Source organism: Cervus elaphus, chromosome X, assembly GCF_910594005.1.
Source record: "Cervus elaphus chromosome X, mCerEla1.1, whole genome shotgun sequence".
In the NCBI taxonomy this organism is placed as follows: Eukaryota; Metazoa; Chordata; class Mammalia; order Artiodactyla; family Cervidae; genus Cervus; species Cervus elaphus.
The window spans coordinates 125,747,600-125,768,690 of record NC_057848.1 but is presented as its reverse complement, the minus strand read 5'-3'; the positions used below and the strand labels follow the sequence as shown (position 1 = coordinate 125,768,690).

The 21,091-nt window shown below is 39.9% G+C and overlaps 1 protein-coding gene across 1 annotated transcript; it reads right to left on the bottom strand.

The window, feature by feature from the left end:
* Window positions 1–712: 712 nt before the first annotated feature.
* On the bottom strand, window positions 713–3,996 carry UBQLN2 (ubiquilin 2). The gene has a single exon (XM_043896768.1). The coding sequence runs from the start codon at window positions 3,689–3,691 to the stop codon at window positions 1,817–1,819; it is 1,875 nt and encodes a 624-aa protein (XP_043752703.1). The 5' UTR covers window positions 3,692–3,996; the 3' UTR covers window positions 713–1,816.
* Between the last annotated feature and the right edge of the window lie 17,095 nt (window positions 3,997–21,091).

The window sequence follows — 21,091 nt, the reverse complement described above, 5'->3', positions numbered from 1 at the left end:
CAATTGGAGAATTGTTTCCTATATATCTGTATTACTAGGAATATATTTATTACAAATTATATGGGGCTTAAATAAATAAAACTCTTGAAGGATGTAAAACTGTTTTTTTTTTTTAATGAGGCAATATATCATGTTTCTGGAAAGCATTGTAATTCTGTACTTCTCACTATCTTATCAATTTAAGACAATCCTAACCAAATTACCAATTTATTGGGGGGGGGGTGGCTATCTAGTAACTATAAAGTTCATCTGGCAAAATAAACATGTTGGAATCAGTAGAAAATTATGAAAAATAAAAGAGATCAAAAGGAGGATGTGCCCTAAGAGATATGAAGTTATATTTCTAACTCAATAACTACAGGCTGGTGTACTGGGGCTACAATGTTCAGTGGTATTAAAAAGAATTCAAACAGAATAAAGTGTGTGTGTGTGTGTGTGTGTGTGTGTGTGTGTGTGTGTGTGTGTATGACATTTCAAATGGAGGGGGAATGTGGACAATGAAATAAATACTAGGTAACAACTGTCTAAACTTGATGGAAAAATGGTAAAGTACCTAAATCTGTACACCAGAATAATTCCAGATAGGGCAAAGGTACTTTTGAAATAAAAAACTAAACCATTAAAATTAGAGAAATACAGGACAAGATTTATATAATCCTAGGGTTGTGCAATCCTTCCAAACATGATCCTATGGACAAAAGGCAAAAAGAAAAAAATTTATTCATTTTTTATTTTTTTAGTCATTTTTAATGCATTTTCCCTGTGCACAAGAGAAATAACTGATGGAGTCAAAAGATACAGTTTTCTTTATACACAGCAGTTAAAAGTAATGCAAACATCACATGACACTTTCAGTGAAAGTTACATTTCCAATTACAAATCAAAATGCGTATTAGGATCTCTTTATGGGAGAAGCTGAGAAGGAAGTCTTAAAAAAGCACTTTCCTGGCATTACTATACTGATCCTTCGGGCTGCACTAAGATTAAGATCATATACAATCAATTTGCAAATGTTGACACATCACACTGTTTTCTGTACAATTAAATGTATACTTAGAGATACCAGGATAAACATTTCTACTATATTTTAACTGAACTTACCTAATCAACATTTTCACTGAGAAGTTTATCAAAGATGCTGTAAGATTCTACAAAATTGTGAGATATACCGAGCTCCAGAAATATTTCTTATATTCTTTCTCATTTTGGTTATACATATCTGCTCAGAGATTCTGCTGCAATTTATCGAGATGTACAGTCCCAATTGTGCTTACTGTACTGTGTATAAATATATCAAAAAAGATCAAATAGTATAAATCTTACAGCATTTTGCTAGCAAAAATACATGCCAAAATCACAATAAGCAATATTGTACCACAAATTAGAGAGCTTCAATTAATCTGTTTCTGTTTTTAATATTTTCAGTCTACATTAAATTACTATCATAGGCTAATGTTTAAAATGCAAATAAATTGGACATCTGTAGGACAAAACTTGTTCACCCAACTGTAAAGGTTGATATCTGTTTCCAAAAATCACAATAAATGTAGAGTAAAGAAGTGTTTGCATGCAACACCTTTGAGTAAAACAGCATTGATTCTCACCATTCAAAACAGAGGAAGGGAGGGAAGGAAGGAGGGGGGGGGGAGGAAACAAAGAGGGAGGAAAGGACTCCACCTTAAAATGCATATTAACTTTATAACTAGACAGAGTTGAAAGAATCAAACTGAAAGTAAAGCACAATTTTGTGTGTGTTTAAAGATTTAAGAGCCATTATCAAAAATAAGATACATTTTTTCAAGGTACAGAAATGTAATTACGATGGCTGGGAGCCCAGCAGCCTCTCAATGGCTGCATTGATGTCGCCTCCTGTTGCTATTAGAGCCTGCAAGTTTGCTTCCCGGTTTAAGAAGCCCATTGCGTTGAGCTGTTCCAGTTGTTGTTGAAATCTGACTTCTGGATTTGGCAGCTGCGGAGGATTTGCACCAGCCAGAGCCTGCACCATTTGCTGAATGAACTGCTGGTTGGGTCCAGATTCAGATATTGGGCTCGTGGTTTCACTGGGTGCAGAGCTAGACACAGTAGGCCCAGGGGGGGCGCCTGTGCCAGTGGAGCCAGGGGGACCCGCAGGGCCAGTGGGTCCTATGGGCCCAATGGGGCCTATGGGAGTAAACGGGACTATAGGGCCAATGGGGCCTAAGGGTGTGACTGGGCCTACAGGGCCTATAGCCGTTCCCAGCACCCCCACCCCCACACCTGGAGTGAAGCTTGGAATGAGGCCAGGAGCTTCAGTGGCTAATGTCTGTAGCCCCTGCTGGATCTGCATTAAAGCCTGCATTGCTCTTGGGTTTGACATGGCCGAAAGCGTGTCTGGATTCTGCATCTGCTGCAGGAAAGCAGGGAGCTGTGGACGCATCTGCTCCTGCAGCTGAGGATTTGTAGTAAACACAGGGCTATTCAGCATCATCTGTGCAGCCAAATCTGGATTCTGGCTCAGAGACTGCATCATGCTTCTCATATACGGTGCAGACAGCATATTCTGGATCAGCTGGGGGTTTTCAGTTATCTGTTGCAGCAAGCTCTGCATTCCCGGGGTGCTGAAGATACTGGCGACATAATTGGCTGCAGCCACTGTGTTTCCGGTAGCACTGCTGGAGCTACTGCCAGATCCACTGCCACTGCTCGTTGTTGTGCTAGTGGTCGCAGAACTCTGGGTAGCCGGTGGTGGCGCCCATGGATTGGGTAGTGGATCACGATTTTCTGTGCGGGAAGGTTGTGTACCTTCCCCAGAGGAGGAACTGCTCCCCACCGAGGCAAATGGATTCCCCCCAAACTGCTCTTGTGCGGCATTCAGCATGGGTTCTTGAATGTCAGTGTACATGCGCCGTAAAGCATTGTAGCCACCTGGGATGCTTTCAAGATTGCTGAGAGCCAGGTCTTGATTTCTCATCATTTCCTGCATCATAGCTGGATTCCTGGCGATTTCGAGGGTCTGCCTCATTATATCTGGGTTGTTTAGCAGGTGACTGATTTCTGGGTTTCTTTGAATCAATTGCTGCATCTGTGGATTGGCCATAATGAGCTGCCTCATCAGATCAGGATTTGAAAGCATGCTCTGAACAAAGGGATTTTCCATGATTTGGATCATCATCTCAGGGCTGGACAGGAGCTGCTGCTGCATTTGGTTCTGGAGCTCAGAGAAGTTAGTCGAGCTCAAGCCGAGGCTGCTAAGGCCTGCAAGTCCTCCAAGGCTCCCCAACCCAAACGGGTTGCTATTTGTGGAAATAGGTGTGGAGTTACTCCTGGGAGTCGACGCGGTGGTAGTATTAGTTCCCGCGGCATTACTAGGCTGTGTGGACTGGCCCTGAGGTCGGTTCTGGCTTTTGATGACAAGGTGAACAGTCAGTCCATCATGGATGCCATGTTGGATCAAGGTATCTTGATCTTTTAAGATTTTTCCGGCAAAAATCAGCACTAACTGATCCGTTTGGGATTTGAAGCGTTTCGAAATCGCTTCCTTAAACTGCTGGACTGAGCTGTTCTCGGGCACTGCGAACTCCTCTTTCTCTTTGGGGGTCTTCACAGTGACTTTGATGATTTTGGGCTCGGCCTGGGTAGAGGCTGGGCCTTGGGCCGCAGCAGAGCCGCGGGAGGGGCGCGGGGGGCCGCTGCTCTCGCCGTTCTCAGCCATGGCGGCCGCGGTGACGCAGGCAGTCAGGGAAGGCGCCGGCAGGCGAGAGAAAGAGAGGAAAGAAGGAAGGAGGCACTGCCACTGCAGGTTGGGCCGGACCGGGCGGGGAGCGCGGAGCACAGTACCTCTGTGTTGAAGACTGCAGATCCCTGGTCCTCCGGTGAAAAGAAGGCTCCGTGTAGGCCGCGGGTCGCGGTCTCGGCGCTCCGGTCTCTGGGCCGCCGCCACCGCCGCCGCCGCCGCCGTCGCCGCCGGGCCGCCGTGTGATCCCACCGCGCGCTCTCCCAGCAGCTTCTGCAACTGCTCCGCCCGCTCCTCCCCGCCCCTTCCCCTCCTCCAGCTCCGCGCTCTCCTCCCCGCTCCCCCACCCCCCAACTGAGGCGGCGCCAGGCCCAGAATGATAGATGCAACTTGGTCAAAATTAAAAACTTATGTAGTAAAAAAAGAAAATGAGGGAGAGAAACAGAGAGAGACAGATACAGAGAGAAAGAAACGAAAGGACAACAGCAGACAAGCGAAAAGAGAGGGAAAGACAGAGGAAGGGAAGCCAGCTTCTATAAAGGACATTAAAAGCTAATCAAAAAAATATATATTTATATACATATATTCCACTAGGCAGTAAAGTGAACAGGTGAAAGCCTGAATCGAACCGAACCCAATTAAAAGATCAAAAATGAAAAATAAAGAACACTGACAAAGCAGAAAGGGAAAGGTGAATACCACCCTTAGAAGGGAAGAGGACTGGACAGGAGCCTGCATTTTACAAAAGAAATGCAAATGGCCAATGGGCATATAAAAGAATGATTAAGCTCACTGGCAATCAAAGAAATTCAAATTAAAACAATGATATTCTTCTTCTGTCTTATATTGGAAAAGATGAAAAATAATAATAACCCTTATCTTCAGGAGAGAGAGAGAACTGAGAAAATGTCCTCTTATGTTAATTTTGAAGTGTAGGTTGTTTTAAGGCAATTTTAACATATATATCAATATTTTAAATATTTCCACCTTTATTTGAAAGTGCTTCATTTAGAGACCTCACCTATGAAAATAATTGGATAAGGATGCAAAAATACATATGTAAAAAAATGTACATGCACTACAGCATTCAGAAAATTATTTTAAAAGATAATCAGTATATCTTTACACAGGATTGGGCAGAGATATTATATTACCATACAAATATGCACTGTTTAAAAAATAGGTGGTTATTTGTTATTTGTATGATACAAAGTGTACATGAAATAAAGAGTTACAGGGAAAGTACATAGTATTTTCACTGGCAGCTTTATATTTGTATTTCTGTACAGTTAGAATCATTATGTCTCAATACCAAAAAATACAGCAAGTATATTTTTATTTTAAAACTATTTCTAAGCAGTTAGTATGTGTAAACTGTCTTTAAAGATGGTGAATGTGTAAAAAGAACCCTGAAACACTATATGCCAGTATGCTAATGGTGGTTATTACTTGGTACTGAAATTATGAATAATTTTTCCTTTTTAAAAATAAAAGTATTAATTTTCTGACGGCTTTTATAAGTATGCTCTGCCTTTGCAATTTTTAAAAGTGAGAAGTTATTTTGGTGGGAAGTTATAGGTAGAAATTGACAGGCAAACAATAGTAGTGGCAGCTATTAACATATTTATCTAACTTAATTACAGATTAAGTAGAAGAAATAAAGATCTAGCACTTGAATAATAGAACAAATAACTTCAAATTTATGTATAAATTTCTAATTCTGGTTTATACCATGCAAAAAAGTACTTTTCCCCCTAGGTTTCTGCCAGCATTTAATAGCATTTGAAGCATTAGGCCACAAATACTTTAGTAACCCTCAAGAAAAAAAAAATAGGTATGCGATGTCTGTCAAGAGGGGAATGTATTAATATAGTGTGATTAATATTAGAATACAGAAGATAAAAGGAATGAACTAGATCTAAAGAAATTCAAATATGTAGATCTCAAAAACCTAATTAAATAGCACAACACTCTCTCTCTCTATATATATATGAAGCTATTGAAAATATACTAGAATGGTTCATACCATTCTATGAACCAATTTATGGTTCATACCATAAATTTGTACCCATGAGGAAGAGGGAATCAAATAGGACACAGGGCAGTAATTAAAAGGAAATTTAATTAAATCTCTAAAAATGTATTTCCTCTTTTATATAGAAGCAAATATGGCAAAAAAGTAAGAGTTAATTCTAGGTGATAGGGATTTTTTTTATTAAACTGTTGTGATTTTTAGATTTTTAATTTTCAAAAAAAAAGAAAAAAATAAGCAAATATCACAGGTCATCTTCTTTGATCTCAGTAGACTAAAACTAGACATTAATGAAAGTGTGAATGAAAAACTCAACCACTTGAAAATTAAAACAGAATTAAACACTTTGGGGACAAAGTACAAGTGAAAGTTCTTAGAGTGAATTTAGGAAAATAGTAGTAATAAAATAATAGTAATGAGAACATAAACGTTCCTAATATGATGAGATTTCCCTATATGTGATCTGAGGATCTCATTAAAAAATACAGATTTCTAGGCCCCACTTCAAACCTACCAAAATATAAATGGCACTCAGGAATATGCATTCTTATCAAGCTTCAGTTTAATGGTATTTGATTTACTGGGTACTATGTAAATGAACTCAAAGTCAAATTTATACACTCAAAGATCTTAACTACCAAAGAATAGAAAGAAAATAATTAGATATTCAAATAGAGAGAACAACAAAAAAGAAAAGAGAGAAGCAGGGTGATGGCTACAAAGTGATAAAATCAAACATTAATGAATTAACAAACTCAAAAAATAAAATGTGTTAAGAAAATCTAAGAAGTTCTTTGAAGAACAAGTTAAGTAGATAAACTATTATAATTAAGTGATTCTCTTAGAAGTCTCTCACCAAAGAATATAGCAAAACATAGGAGCAAAAAATAGGAGCAGAAACATACTCTCTTCTTGAATGCTCTTAAAAGCATATTTCTTTTTTTTTTCCTACTGTAAACTTTTTATTAGAGAGCAGAAATAACGATAAATAGCTAAATAGCAATCATCCTGAGTTCTTCCATAGAGGGTAGTATCTGAGAAGTTGAAAGACTTAGTCAAAGAGATTCTCCCCATGGGAGATGGAGATGGACCACAGTTTGGCCTCAGTAGATACAGATTTAGTGTTATTTTGGTCATTGTTTTCTCCCTGCACCTCAGATTCATTGAGATATAATTGATATATAATAATATGTAAATTTAAAGTGTACAACTCATTGATTTGATATACCTATATAATGAAAAATGATTACCATTGCAGCATTATCAGATAGATCTCAGGTGGTTTCAACCTGCAACGGCTTGAAGTGAGTCTTTGGTTCTCAGCTGGAGACTGATGTTGGGTTACAGTAGTGAGAGCACAGAATCCCTAGCCACTGGACCAGTCGTCAGTGACAAGGTCCTGGCTCTTTGGAATTGCTAAAAAGAATTTCCACAAGGACAGAAAGTAGTGAAACTAAAGTGCTTAGGTAGATGGAAAAAAGAATACAGTACATGTGTATAGACACACAGGCAGACTCCAAGAGAGAAAGAATTGCAGAGTCACGCTTTCATGATGGTGTGGATTGTTTTTATGGGGCATTTCTTCTGGGTTTCCTTTGGCCACTCATTTTGATTTGCCTGGTTCAAAGTCCATATTTGGTATATCTCGGGATCCTCCCATGTGTGCACACACATTGCTTATACAAGATGGATTCCACCAAAGAAGCCTATAAGTAGCTTTGCATCACTCCTCTTTTGAACTCCAAGAAGCTTTTCTGTAAATGTATAGTCAGTGAGGTCTCATGACTTGAAGAATGAGAAATATGTGGTCTCTTATCTTCTATCTGGGCAGGGTCCAGTCTCTTCTCTAAATTGCCCTGCTACTGATATTTTGGAGTTTTTGTTCACAGGGAATGAATCTCCAATCACTTTACCCTGGTGTAGGGGCAGCTACTTCTTGCCTCAAATCCCCCTTGAGAGACATAGATGCCATGAAATATTTATTGGGAAGATGAAGAGTGAAAGTCTGTCTTCTGTAGCTTCTTCAGGCTGGCCAGGGGCTCATAGATCCTACCTAGCTGGGGTCACAGAGCTCTCACCCTGTCTCTTTAAATTGGCCCCAAAGTGATTTCTATTGTTATTTCAGCAGGATCTGCTGTGGGGAGTGGCTGGAGTCCCTGCATCACCACTGTCTTGTGATGTCCTAAAGAAAACAAACTAAATAATTAGATTAGAGAAGCTGGGGCTGAAGACTGGTTAAAAACTATTATAACCAGAGGCTCAAGCAAGGGTAGGAATCTGGTTATACAAGGTCAGCATATCTTTGTTAATCTCAGGCTTAAAACTTAGTGTATTTCTCTATTTCTAAAATGTAAGGTCTGAACCTGTTTGTCTCAGACCCCTTTCTTGAACCGAAAGGTATTAGTTGAAGATTTGCAATAGTATGGAAGACAAGAAAGCACTAGGCAAAATATAACATAAAGCAGTATGGCTGAGAAAAGGAAGGTTATAAGAAAATGGAAACCTCCCATAAGAAAGTTTTTAATACCTTATGGGATCCAGGAGAACAAGTTAGAGAACCAGTTTTCAATTTCCTAGCCCATACTGAATTGCGAGGATTGATGGTTAATTGTTGAAGCCAGGTGGTTTGTTGAATTTTCTCAGTGTCCGTCTCTACCTAGAAAGAGGTGTTAATGTATGTGCAACAAGAAGTGTTGGCAATTGTACATACTCCTCCCTGTTCTGCCAACAGATAATCCAGGGCCAGATGGTTGTCAAGTGTCACCTTGACCAGACATTCTACAGACTTCTGTAAATTAGTAAGAATATTAGCAGTATTAGTTATAGCAGTAAGAGTGAGAGATACGTTTTGAAGAACATGTTGGTGGGCAGCTACCCCCTACCATTGTAACAAGATGTACCCAAAGAAATAAACACCTCTGTCTGGGATGCCACCAGGTTAATTGAGTAAACAGTTTTATTGAACTTGCCCAGTGCTTGGATTCATTTAAGGAGTGGATTAAGAAAAAAGTAATCAAGTTTCCCAGCATACACTGTGTGGGAGTGGAGTTATTGCATAGGCAATTATTGCCCATGGTTTCTCATCTATCTGACATATGAACATGTATCCTAGTGGAGCAAAACAGACTAACTCACCCAAGGTTTTAAAATCTAGCCATTCAATGCTATAGTTATGAAAATGTTCTTCAACCACATACTGAAAACTTTCCACCCATGTCCGTCCTGATAACTGTTCCTTAAATGTGGATCCTTCTTCCATTGGGTAGCAAGTTAGAGTTTGAGCACAAATAGGTAACTATAATTCTTGTTTATGAGGGGCCATTATAACACTCTAGGATGTTTAAATTCCAATTCTTCATCCTTCCAATTTGACTTCATATCCTCCTTCTGTTGCCAAGGAGAGGGTTAGGCAAGAGACATTAGAGTTTTCTTCAGTAGGAAAATGAACAATTCTGAATCTACATTACTGTTCCTGAGCCTTGGGTTCTTGGTAGAAAACCATTTTCCATTAGGAACTTGTTTAAAATTCCTTATGGGATGGAAAATGGGGTCGCTATGACCCATAATGGTCTTACCTCGGGGTAACAAATCCAGCATTCTGTCAACCAAGTGGTGGAAGCAAGAGTTTGTGCAATGCAAACCAGAGAGTTGTCTGCCCATCCTGTGGCTAAAGGAAGTCTGCATAGAAAAGCTAAGGCAATTAATAGATTCATAGTAACACCAATCATGTTCATATTTAAATCACCTAGCATGAGCAGAGAAGTTCAGTGAATTCAAAGAGAAAGGGTGAGAGCAAAGAAGAGAGTAGTTATATAAAACTACCAGAGCATGGGCATCGCAGGTGGCGCTAGTGGTAAAGAACCAGCCTGCCAACACAGGAGACATAAGAAACGTGGATTTGATCCCTGGGTTGGGAATATTCCCTGGAGGAGGGCATAGCAACCCACTCCAGTATTCTTGACTGGAGAATCTCATTGACAGAGGAGCCTGGTGGGATACAGTCCATATGGTCGCAGAGTCAGACATGACTGAAGTGACTTAGTATGCATGCACCAGAGCATATCAATTATTCTGCAAGTTAATTAAAGTACTTGTAAGCAAAAGGAAAATAGTAGCTATGGGTACTTAGCCTAGGGTCTAAGAAGGTTGTTTTTCCCCTTTTGTCTTTTTGAATAGGAGCTTCAGGTCTTGTAGTGACTCAGCTGGGAATTTTCAGGCTGTCCTGTGACTTCAGTGTCCTGTAGAGACTCAGAGGAAGGGATGGACTCACAGAAATGGCTGGAATGTGGAACTTCAGGTTCCTGTAACATATCAGTGGAGACAGGTTTAATCCTGGGCAGAAGAACCCAGCTAGTGACTCCTTGGAGTTTAACTTCTGTAGGGGTGCTCAACAGGACATAGTAAGGACCTTTCTATTTTGGGAGTAGCTGTCCACCAGGTCTTTAAAAATACCTAGTCTCCAGGGTTTTTAACTGGGACTGTCATGTAGAGCAGGCTGTATTCTCTTGCCATATTCTTGTATAGCTTTCTGGACTTAGCCTAGGTTTAATTTCTACAAAATCCTGACATGTCCAAAAGGTATGGAGATGCTTGTATTTGGGTTGCTTGGGCCTAATATAGCATGTTTTCTATTTGGAGATAACTGTTTACTTCCAGGGTTTATAATATATCCCAGATATTTAACTCACTGCCTCGAGATTTGTGCCTCTGTCTGAGAGGCTCTGTAACCCTGATTCCCAAGGAAATTAAGTACTTCAAAGGTATTTTGATCTGAGGTCTCTATGGAGGGACTAAATATTGAAATATCATCTGTAGACTGTAGAATAGCTCTTTCTTTTAGGTGTATTTCACTTTGTTCCTTTCCTAGGGCCTGGGTTAACAAGTGTGGGGCTGTCCCAAAAGCTCTGAGGCAATACTGTCGAGGTATATTGTTGCATTTGGCCTAAGTTGGGGTTAGTCCACTTGAAAGCAAACAGACATTGTGATAAGAAATGAAGTTGGATGCAAAAGAAGACACCCTTGAGGTTGAGTAGAGTAAATCATTTAACATCCTCAGGGATTTGGGTTAATATGCTATAAGGATTGGCCATGAGGGAATGTATAGGGACCACTGCATTGACTGCTCTAAGGTCTTGAACCATCCTAAGTAATCCATTTGGCTTAACAACTGGCAGAATAAGAGAATTGCATGGAGACTGGCAGGGCACTAAGAGGCCATGCCTTAAGAATTTATCTATGAGGGGTTGTAAACCCTTTTTCACTTCCAACTTTACAGGATATTGTCTCCTCTTAGGTTAAGCATTCTTTGGCTAAGACTAATTCTTACAGTTTGGGCATTTATGGCCTTTACAGGGATTTCTTTGTCCCATACTGAAAGGTTCACTGCTTGTAGAATATGGCTAGGAATAAGACCTCGCTTTTCCAGCTGGTCTGTTTTAGTCAGAGTCAAGATGAGGGGCTTGCTTAGAGCCTCCTAACCAGAGTATGGCCCTGAGGGATCTCAGAAGGTCTCTCCCCAGTAGTAGGGTGGGTTACTCAGGTATGGCTAAAAATGCATGTGAAATCAACCTCTGCTCAAATTGGCAAGTGAGAGGGCAAGTAAAATGATGGGTGTGAGGCTTTCCATTGACCCCAGTCACAGTACAGCTTTTGGGGAAGAAAGGTCCAGCATGAGAAATTAAGTCAGGGTAAGCAGGTTCCGTATCAATTAAAAAATCAATTTTTTCACTCGCCACATCAAAGATTACCCAGAACTCCTTGATGGAAATAGACATCTTGTTATGGGAAGCTGCCAGAATCCCTGGGCAGCCTCAGTAGTCCAGCATGGCCGTCTCAGGGGTGAGGGCAAGCCCTCTTGCAACAACCTATTTGTTTGCAGGCTGGGCATAGCCTGGGGAGTCCTTTCTGGCAATCTCAGACCAAGTGGCCTATTGATTTGCATTAGTAGCATTCCCTCTTGTTGGGCTTACCCCCATACAGATAGTCGGATGCTCTTGGCTCCCTCAGGTTATTCTGAGATCACAAAGCATGGCTGACAGCAACAGCTATCAGCTTTTCATTAGTCTTGGCCTATCCTTCCTCACATTGGGTTCTCTCTTCCTGCTGAGCTTGGTCTCAATTATTGAATACCCCAAAGGCGACATTTAGTAATTGGGGCATGGGCGTTTGGGTGCTAAATTATAATTTTTGGAGTATTTGCCTAATATCAGGGGAAGGTTGACTAATAAAGTGCTGTCCCAGTAGGACACTGACCTTTAGAAGTGAAGAGATCTATGTTACTATATTTCCTAAAGGCCTGCACAAGCCACCCATGAAAAAGGACTGGATTGTCTTTTTCTTCTTGGGTCATTCCTTTAACCTTTTCATAGTTAACTAACTTTTTCATGCACTTTCTCATTCCTTCTAATACACATTTGATCATGTACTTCCTGGCTTCTGTTCCCTCCAGGGAATTATAATTTCAAAGTGATTCCTATTTGAGACTGCATCTCCACCCATAGCATAACATTTGGGTTATCTCTGGCAAGCTTCCCCTGAGCAGATTCTCTGTTTTTCCTCATAGGTGAAATGAGTAGGTAGAACTACTTGAACATCCTTCCAAATTAAATCATAGACCAGAGTTAGGACCTGAAACCCTTCACAAACTTATTAGAGTCTTCAGAAATGTTCCCCAATATCTGTTTGCTTTGGGCTAAGTTGGTCACAGACATTACTTTGCCAACAACGGTCCATCTAGACAAGACTATAGTTTTTCCAGTGGTCATGTATGGATGTGAGTGTTGGACTGTGAAGAAAGCTGAGCACTGAAGAATTGATGGTTTTGAACTGTGGTATTGGAGAAGACTCTTGAGAGTCCCTTAGACTGCAAGGAGATCCAACCAGTCCATCCTAAAGGAGATCAGTCCTGGGTGTTCATTGGAAGGACTGATGCTGAAGCTGAAACTCCAATACTTTGGCCATCTCATGTGAAGAGTTGACTCATTGGAAAAGACCCTGATGCTGGGAGGGATTGGGGGCAGGAGGAGAAGGGGATGACAGAGGATGAGATGGCTGGATCGCATCACTGACTCGATGGACATAAATTTGAGTAAACTCCCTGGTGATGGACAGGGAGGCCGGGCGTGGTGCTGCAATTCATGGGGTCGCAAAGAGTCAGACATGACTGAGTGACTGAACTGAACTAAAGTTGATGAAAGAGAAGGGCTATTGTTGTTCAGTCTCTCAGTTGTTTCTGACTCTTTACACCCCATGTACTGTACACCAGACTCCTCTGTCCATGGGATTCCCCAGGCAAGAATACTGGTGTGGGTTTCCATTTCCTTCTCCAGGAGATCTTCTCAGCCCAGGGGTCGAACCTGTGTCTCCTGCATTGGCAGTCAGATTTATACCACTGAGTCACCAGGGAAGCCCCTAAAGACAAGGACACATGCACTCTAGTTTCTTTTCATCATGCAATTACCTTTTCTTGTTTGTGGAGAAAACACTTAGGATCTACTCTCTTAGTAACTTTCACATATACAATACAGCATTATTAACCATAATCACCATGGTGTAAATTAGATCCCTGGAACTTGTAAGTTCATACCCTTTGATCAATATCTCCCCATCTCCCCTCATCTGCCAGCCTCTGGTAACCATTATTCTAACTCTCTGTTTCCACACATTTGGCCAAAAGCACATATTCTTGAGTTCTCTTCCTTAACTTAAATATCATGGGGTTTTTTTTGCATTTTATTCCAAAATCTATTTATTTTAATGTTTTAAATTACAACTAAGTAAAATTAACATTTCAGCAGTTAAATGAACATACCTCGGTTACTGAGAAGTACAACATTAATTAGTTGAAACTTAAGAAAGGCGCAGCAAGATAACATGAACTCTAGAATTCCATAAGTTGATTTAATTATAAGGGTATATTTGTGAAAATTATGAGGCCATCAGTTCAGTTAAGTCACCCAGTCATGCCCGACTCTTTGTGAACCCATGGAAGAACACCAGGTTTCCCTGTCCATCACCAACTTCCGGAGCTTGCTCAAACTCATGTCCATCGAGTCTGTGATGCCATCCAACCATCTCATCCTCTGTCATCCCCTTCTCCTCCTGCTTTCAATCTTTCCCAGCATCAGGGTCTTTTCCAATGAGTCAGTTCTTTTCATCAGGTGGCCAAAGTATTGGAGCTTGAGCTTCAGCATCAGTCCTTCCAATGAACATTCAGGACTGATTTCCTTTAGATTGACTGGTTTGAAATTATTGTGGTCCAAGAGACTCTCAAGAGTCTTCTCCAATACCACAGTTTAAAGGCATCTATTCTTCGTTGGTCAGCATCTTTTATTGTCCAGCTCTCACATGCATACATGACTACTGGAAAAACCATAGCTTTGACTAGATGGACTATTGTTGACAAAGTAATGTCTCTGCTTTCTAATATGCTGTCTAGTTTGGTCATTGCTTTTCTTCCAAGGAGCAAGTGTCTTTTAATTTCATGGCTGCAATAAACATCTGCAGTGATTTTCAGCCCCCCAAAATAAAATCTGTCACTGTTTCCCCATCTATTTGCCATGAAGTGATGGGACCGGATGCCATGATCTTAGTTTTCTGAATGTTGAGTTTTTTTATTTTATTTTATTTTATTTTTATTAGTTGGAGGCTAATTACTTCACAACATTGCAGTGGGTTTTGTCACACATTGACATGAATCAGCCATGGAGTTACATGTATTTCCCCATCCTGATCCCCCCTCCCACCTCCCTCTCCACCTGATTCCTCTGGGTCTTCCCAGTGTGCCAGAATGTTGAGAATGTTGAGTTTTAAGCCAACTTTTTCACTCTCCTCTTTCGCTTTCATCAAGAGGCACTTTAGTTCTTCACTTTCTGCCATAAGGGTGGTATCATCTGCATATCTGAGGTTATTGATATTTCTCCTGACAATCTTGTTTCCAACTTGTGCCTAATCCAGTCCAGCATTTCTCATGATGTACTCTGCATATAAGTTAAATAAGCAGGGTGACAATATACAGCCTTGATGAACTCCTTTCCCAATTGGGAACCAGTCTGTTTTCCATGTCCAGTTCTAACTGTTGCTTCTTGACCTGCATACAGATTTCTCAGGAGGCAGGTCAGGTGGTTTGGTATTCCCACCTCTTGAAGAATTTTCTAGTTTGTTGTGATCCACACAGTCACAGGCTTTGGCATAGTCAATAAAGCAGAAGTAGAGCAATTACCTTCCAATTACAAGTAAATTTTAAAGAAGACTGTGGGTATTTGCTTTTAAATAGCCTAAAGTCTTCAGACTGCCATCTGTAGATGACATTTATTGGTGAATTTTAATGTTGCAGTCAAAAATCCATCAGTTACTGAAAATGTTACAGGAAAGAGACAATTATGACTCCATGTTGGATCTGTTTGTTTTACTTTAATCTTTGCTTTCTGTTGTTTTTGTTCATAAACGGATATTGTCCATACATAATGGCCTGCCTCTGTTACCCTGTTTCTCCACTTGAATGTTAAACCAAAATGGCTTTTTTCAGGGCCCTGTCAACCTGTGAATGGCTACTGGGAAGGAGAAATTAACACATCCATCTCGGAGAATTGCCATTCCAGGAGATATTTGCAAAATTAATGGCCTTTTTATTTGCTTCCTCACCTTCCCACCACCCACCACTCTGTTCTATAAAAGAACCTGGCATGCAGACTCAGACAAGATGGTTATTTTGAGATGTTAGTCTGACATCTTCTGGGTTGGCTGGCCTTTAGAATAAAGTCTTATTTCTTGCTTTAATGCTTCCCTTCTCAGTTAATTGGCCTGTTGTGTGGTGAGCAGAGCAAGCTTGAACTTGGTAACAAAACTTTGCAAGTACAAATCAAGGAGAATGCAATGATTATAGGAAAAGATTGTGGTCTGTAGATGGTTGGAGGATAAAACAAAGATACTACAGTTAAGGTGAACTCTTGCAAAAGTATGTCAATTTTTGATGGTATAGCCAAAACTTGGCCTCCATACTCTGATATCAAGTTTATCTCAGAGACAGTTTTAAGTGAAGTAGAAAAGAATAGCTTTATTGCTTTGCCAGGCAAATGGAGACAACAATGAACTAATGCTCTCAAAACTGTGTGTCCCAATCTGGAGGAGGTAGTGAGGAGCGTTATAGTAATGGTTCAAAGAGGAGGGCACAGTCAATTCATAGACATTCTTCTAATTGGTTGATTGTGAGGAGCTCTGGAGTCAGCATCATCCACCTAATTCCAACTGGTCTGGAGTCTGTGTGCTTGTGGGAAGCATACTTCATCCATCTGGCAGGGGTTTCAGTACCTGTAAAATATCTCAAGTATACTGTTATGTATATCTCTTTAGGGAAACTAAGACTCTGCCTCAGGACTGCATATTGTTCCTTAACTGCTTCTCCCTTATCTCTACATCCTCTCCTTTCCCAGATTAGCATCTGTTTGAATCAACCCTTTGGAACTCAAGGGAGTTCAAGGAGGTGGAATGAAGCCTATTTTCTACAAAAAAAGAAACAGGGGACACAGAAAGGCTTTTGTGATCAGGAGCCCCAAAGGATTCTACTTGATTTCAATGGTAAAAATCAGTTGTGACAGCAGATATAGTAGTGGTAGCAGTATTATCTATGGCAAGGCTTCAAATTGAGTTTGGCTACAAAAATTCTTTTCAAGTAGTAGGAGATTAAAGACAGCAGTTTAAAGAGAATCAATTTCTAGATACTCAATTTCCATATAGTTTCTTTCCTAAAATTGATCTGCCAGAAATGACCCTGTTAAATGCATTCCCTTTTCTGCAATTTACCTGTTCCCACTTTATAAATTAAAGACATATTTATATCATGCATCTAAGATTTGACAATATTGAATTGCCTCTGGGGATGAAAACCTTGAGTTTATTTACAAAGGGGAAATTTGAAATATATTGGTGTCCATATAATGATTCTAAACACTCGGTAATAAATTGTTTTGCAAGTCTGTAATTTCCAATTCTTTATCTTGGACAAAGTTGAAGGAGGACTGAACTGAATTGTCAGTTGATAAGTGAGTAAAGTTATTTATGAAGATGAATCATTATGTGATTTTTGGCATATTATCTACCACTCTATGTCTTTTTGGGTTGCAGAATTCAGTCCATTGACACTTAAAGTAACTATTGACACATATGTATTTATTGACATTTCAAACTTTGTTTTCCTGGTTGATTTTTTGTTTTTTCTTTGCTCTTTTTTTCTCCTTTTTGTGGTTTAATGATTTCCTTTTTGGCTCAGGTGGTAAAGTGTCTGCCTGCAGTGTGGGAGACCCGGGTTCGATCCCTGAGTTGGGAAGATCCCCTGGAGAAGGAAATGGCAACCCACTCCAGTACTCTTGCCTGGAAAATTCCATGGATGGAGGAGCCTGGGCTGCAGTCCATGGGGTCACAAACAGTTGGACACGACTGAGCAACTTCACTTTCACTTCTATTTTATGCTTGTGTTCTCTTCTTTGTAGGTTTTGTGAATCTATTGTATGTTTTGTGTTTGCCCTGTTTTTCAAGTATGTTAACACCTTCCTGTATCTGCTTGCTTTAGATTGATAGTCATACAGGTTCAAACACATTCTAAAAAGAAAAAAGAAAAATTATTTGACTTTTCCTTACCCTTCTTCCCCCTATATTATGATTTTGATGTCCCATTTTATATCTTCATGTTTATCCTCTTTCTGTTCCTTGTGTTCATTATTGTTTTCACAAATACCTTTTTTTTTTTTTAATCTGTATACTGGCTAATTTAAGTGATTTACTTTCCTATTGTGATTTCCTCTTTCTTATATCTTCTTGATTCTTTTCTATTTAGAGATAACCTAGTATTGCTCTTTTCTTTTTGTTTCTGCTTGTCTGAGAAATCCTTTATTTATCTAGCTAATCTAAATGATAATCTTTCTGGTTAGAGTATTCTAGGTTGCAGATTTTTCTCTTTTAAGGCTTTGAGTATATTTTGACACTCCTTTCTGGTCTGTTGTGTTTCTCTAGAGAAATCAGCTGATAGCCTTACGAAAGTTTCCTTATAATTAACTCTTTGTTTTTCTCTTGCTGCCTTTAGAATCCTCTCTTTATTTTTAACTTTTGCCATTTTTATTATGATGTATTTTGGTGTAGACTCATTTGGTTTCATTTTGTCTGAGGCCTTCTATGCTTCCTGTATCTGGATAACTGTTTCCTTCCTTAAGTTTGAGAAATTTTCAGCCATAATTTCTTCAAGTACATTTTCAATCCCCTTTTCTCTTTATTCTCCTTCTGGAATCCCTATTATACATAAATAGGTCCACTTTATATTATCTCATATGTCTCCTATTGTTGTCATTTTTCATTTGGCATTCAGTCTGCTGTTTTGACTGAGTAATATCTATTATTCTATCTTCCAGGTTACTTATTCTTTCTTCTGTATTATTCATTCTACTATTCATTGCCTTGAGCTAAGCTTTCATCTCAGCAAATACATTTTAAAAATTTTCTTGACTCCTCCTTATAGTTTCTAGTTCATTTTTACAGTAATTTGTATTTCTGTCAATAGCTTTTTTTAAATTCCTTCAGTATTTTCATTTTTAATTATCTCCTTTTTAAAATTGATATCTGTTAGAGCCTCTTGATGAGGGTGAAAAAGCTGACTTAAAACTCAACAATATAAAACTAAGATTATGGCATCCAGTCTCATCACTTCATGGCAAATAGAAGGAGAAAAAGTAGAAGCAGTGACAGATTTTATCTTCTTGGGCTCCAAAGATGGTGACTGAAGTCTTGAAATTAAAAGATGTTTGCTCCCCAAGGAGCCTTACAAAAGAAAAGCTATGAAAAACTTAGACAGTGTATTAAAAAGCAGATACATTACTTTGCCAACAAAGGTCCATATAGTCGAACTATGGTTTTTTCCAGTTTTCATGTATGCAAGTGAGAGTTGGACTAGAAAAAGAGCTGAGCACCGAAGAACTGATGCTTTTGAACTATCGTGCTGGAGAAGACCCTGGAAAGTCACTTGGATTGCAAGGAGATCAAATCAGTCAATACAAAAGGAAGTCAACCTTGAATATCCATTGGAAGGACTGATGCTGACACTGAAGCTCCAATACTTTGACCATGTGATGTAAAGGGTCAAGTCATTGGAAAAGACCCTGATAACTGGGAAAGATTGAAGGCAAGTGGAGAAGGGGGGCGACACAAGATATCATTGTAGAGCATCACCAATTCGACGGACATGAATTTGAGCAAACTCCAGGAGATAGTGAAGGATGGGGAAGCCTGGCACACTGCAGTCAATGAGGTTGCAAAGAACTGGACACAACTTAGTGGCTGAACAACTACAACATCTGTTAGATTGAAGAGGTCTGTTTCGTTGTTTGTTCCTTCAGGGGAATTCTTTTGGTCTTTTAACTGAGAGTGATTCCTCTACTTTTTTTTATTTTGCTTATATTTCTCCTACTCTGTGGGTTTTGGAGAAACAAACATTGACTGTAGTCTGAAGGGCTATTTGTATGTGTGAGTATCCCTGCATAGCTTGTGTGAGTTTAATATTGATATTTTTTTGACATGGGGGCTCTTTTTGGTTTGGAGGCTTGCCATCCCTTTCCTCAGCATGTGTTAGCCATTATCCCCTTAATAGTGGGTGTGCAGGTGCATGGTCAGAACACATGCTCCCGGGAAGGTACTGGTAGCAGTTGGCTGCTGGTCGAGGGTCCCTAGGTAGAGGTAGCTGGCTGCACATACTCCTGGGCAGGTGGGAGCAGAGGTTGGCACCAGGTCACAGGACCCTTGATTTTGGCCATCTATGCACACTCCTGGGATGGTGAAGACTGTGACCTGTACCTGCTCACAGGACCCTCAGTGGTGGCAGCATTCCTTGTCACCTCTGGAGTCTGAGATGGCAACGGTGGCTCATGCTCTCCCCATAGTTCATGCAGGCAGTGTCCTGCCACAAAAGAAGCTCCTATGATGGTCCTGCCCATCTCCTCATGTGCCCCTCAACAACAGTACCTTGTATCTCTGGTGGGCTCAGGATTCTTCCCAGACTTCCTCCGTTGTGGTGTAGTACATCCCAGCCTCCTCAGGCTCTCTTTGAACAGCCAATCCTAGTTCCCTCCCCTCACCTACCATCTGAAGCCCCAGTCTCACTACCCAGCTTGCCCTGCCCCAACAGACCAGCATCTCAGGCTGGGGAGTGCCAGTCAGCACTGAATCCTCTGTGAAGTCTTTCTTTGCTTCACTTTCCATAAACCTGTTACTGTGCTCTCTTCTGAGGCTACAAAATACACGCCCCCATCCTGACTGACCTCCCCACCAGTGAGGGGACTTCCCTGTGTGTAGAAACCCTTCTTTTTTCACAGTTACCTCTCAGGGGCACAGGTGGCATTGCAATTTCTTTTTCTTTCATTTTTCTTTTGTCCTACCCGTCTACATGGAGATTTTCTTGCCCTTTCAGAGGTCTGAGGTCTTCTGCCAGTATTCACTAGATGTTCTGTGAGAGTCATTTCACATGTAGATGTATTTCTGATGTGTCTGTGGGGAGTAGGTGAGTTTCAAATTCTACTCTTCCACCTTCTTGATCTACTTCAATGATCACTAAATTGTTAATAGTCACTTTTGTAATTATTATAGCTAAGGTCCAAATGCTCAACCCATCATCAAGGCTGATCTGTTTGATAGTAAAAACAATCTCTTTTCAAAAATATCAATTTAGCTGTTAAAATGTTACATCTGAATGGTAGAATCTCTAAGCCTTACGTGTTCTGTTTCTCTGAAGTGCTCAGGACCATCTGGGGATCCATGAACATAATCACAGGTTGCAGCAAGTTGTCTATAGTAATTTCATCTTTATGTATTTTTATTCTAATAATATAGCTTTATAAACTCACATTCTGGACCATCTGGTTGACCACCTCACAAACCAATACTGCCATCAATTTTGAAATCTGTTTTATACATGTTATTTTAATTATATATTCCAGTATGTTAATAGTAGAATAAAATTAGAATGGCAGTGAAGTGAATATGTAGATGATGACATATTCTCACCAAGGGAAGACTAAATGGCATCATAGCTGGCTATACAAGTAATAGTGTCGCAATAGCTGGAATAGAAAAATACGGTGGGAAAATATAGCTTCAGTGGTGCAGTGGTACAGGGATTAACATTAAAGTAACATGCCTCATAATAGTAATATATTCATCTTGAAAATAGTAAATTATTTGTAAATAAAAATAACATTGTTATTTTGAATTTTACTAACTGTGTAGGCTTTATTTAATTGAGAAATATATTTGGTTTATAGTTTTGGAACTAAAAGCATAAAGAGTTTGTGTATAGTTTCATGTTTGTATCC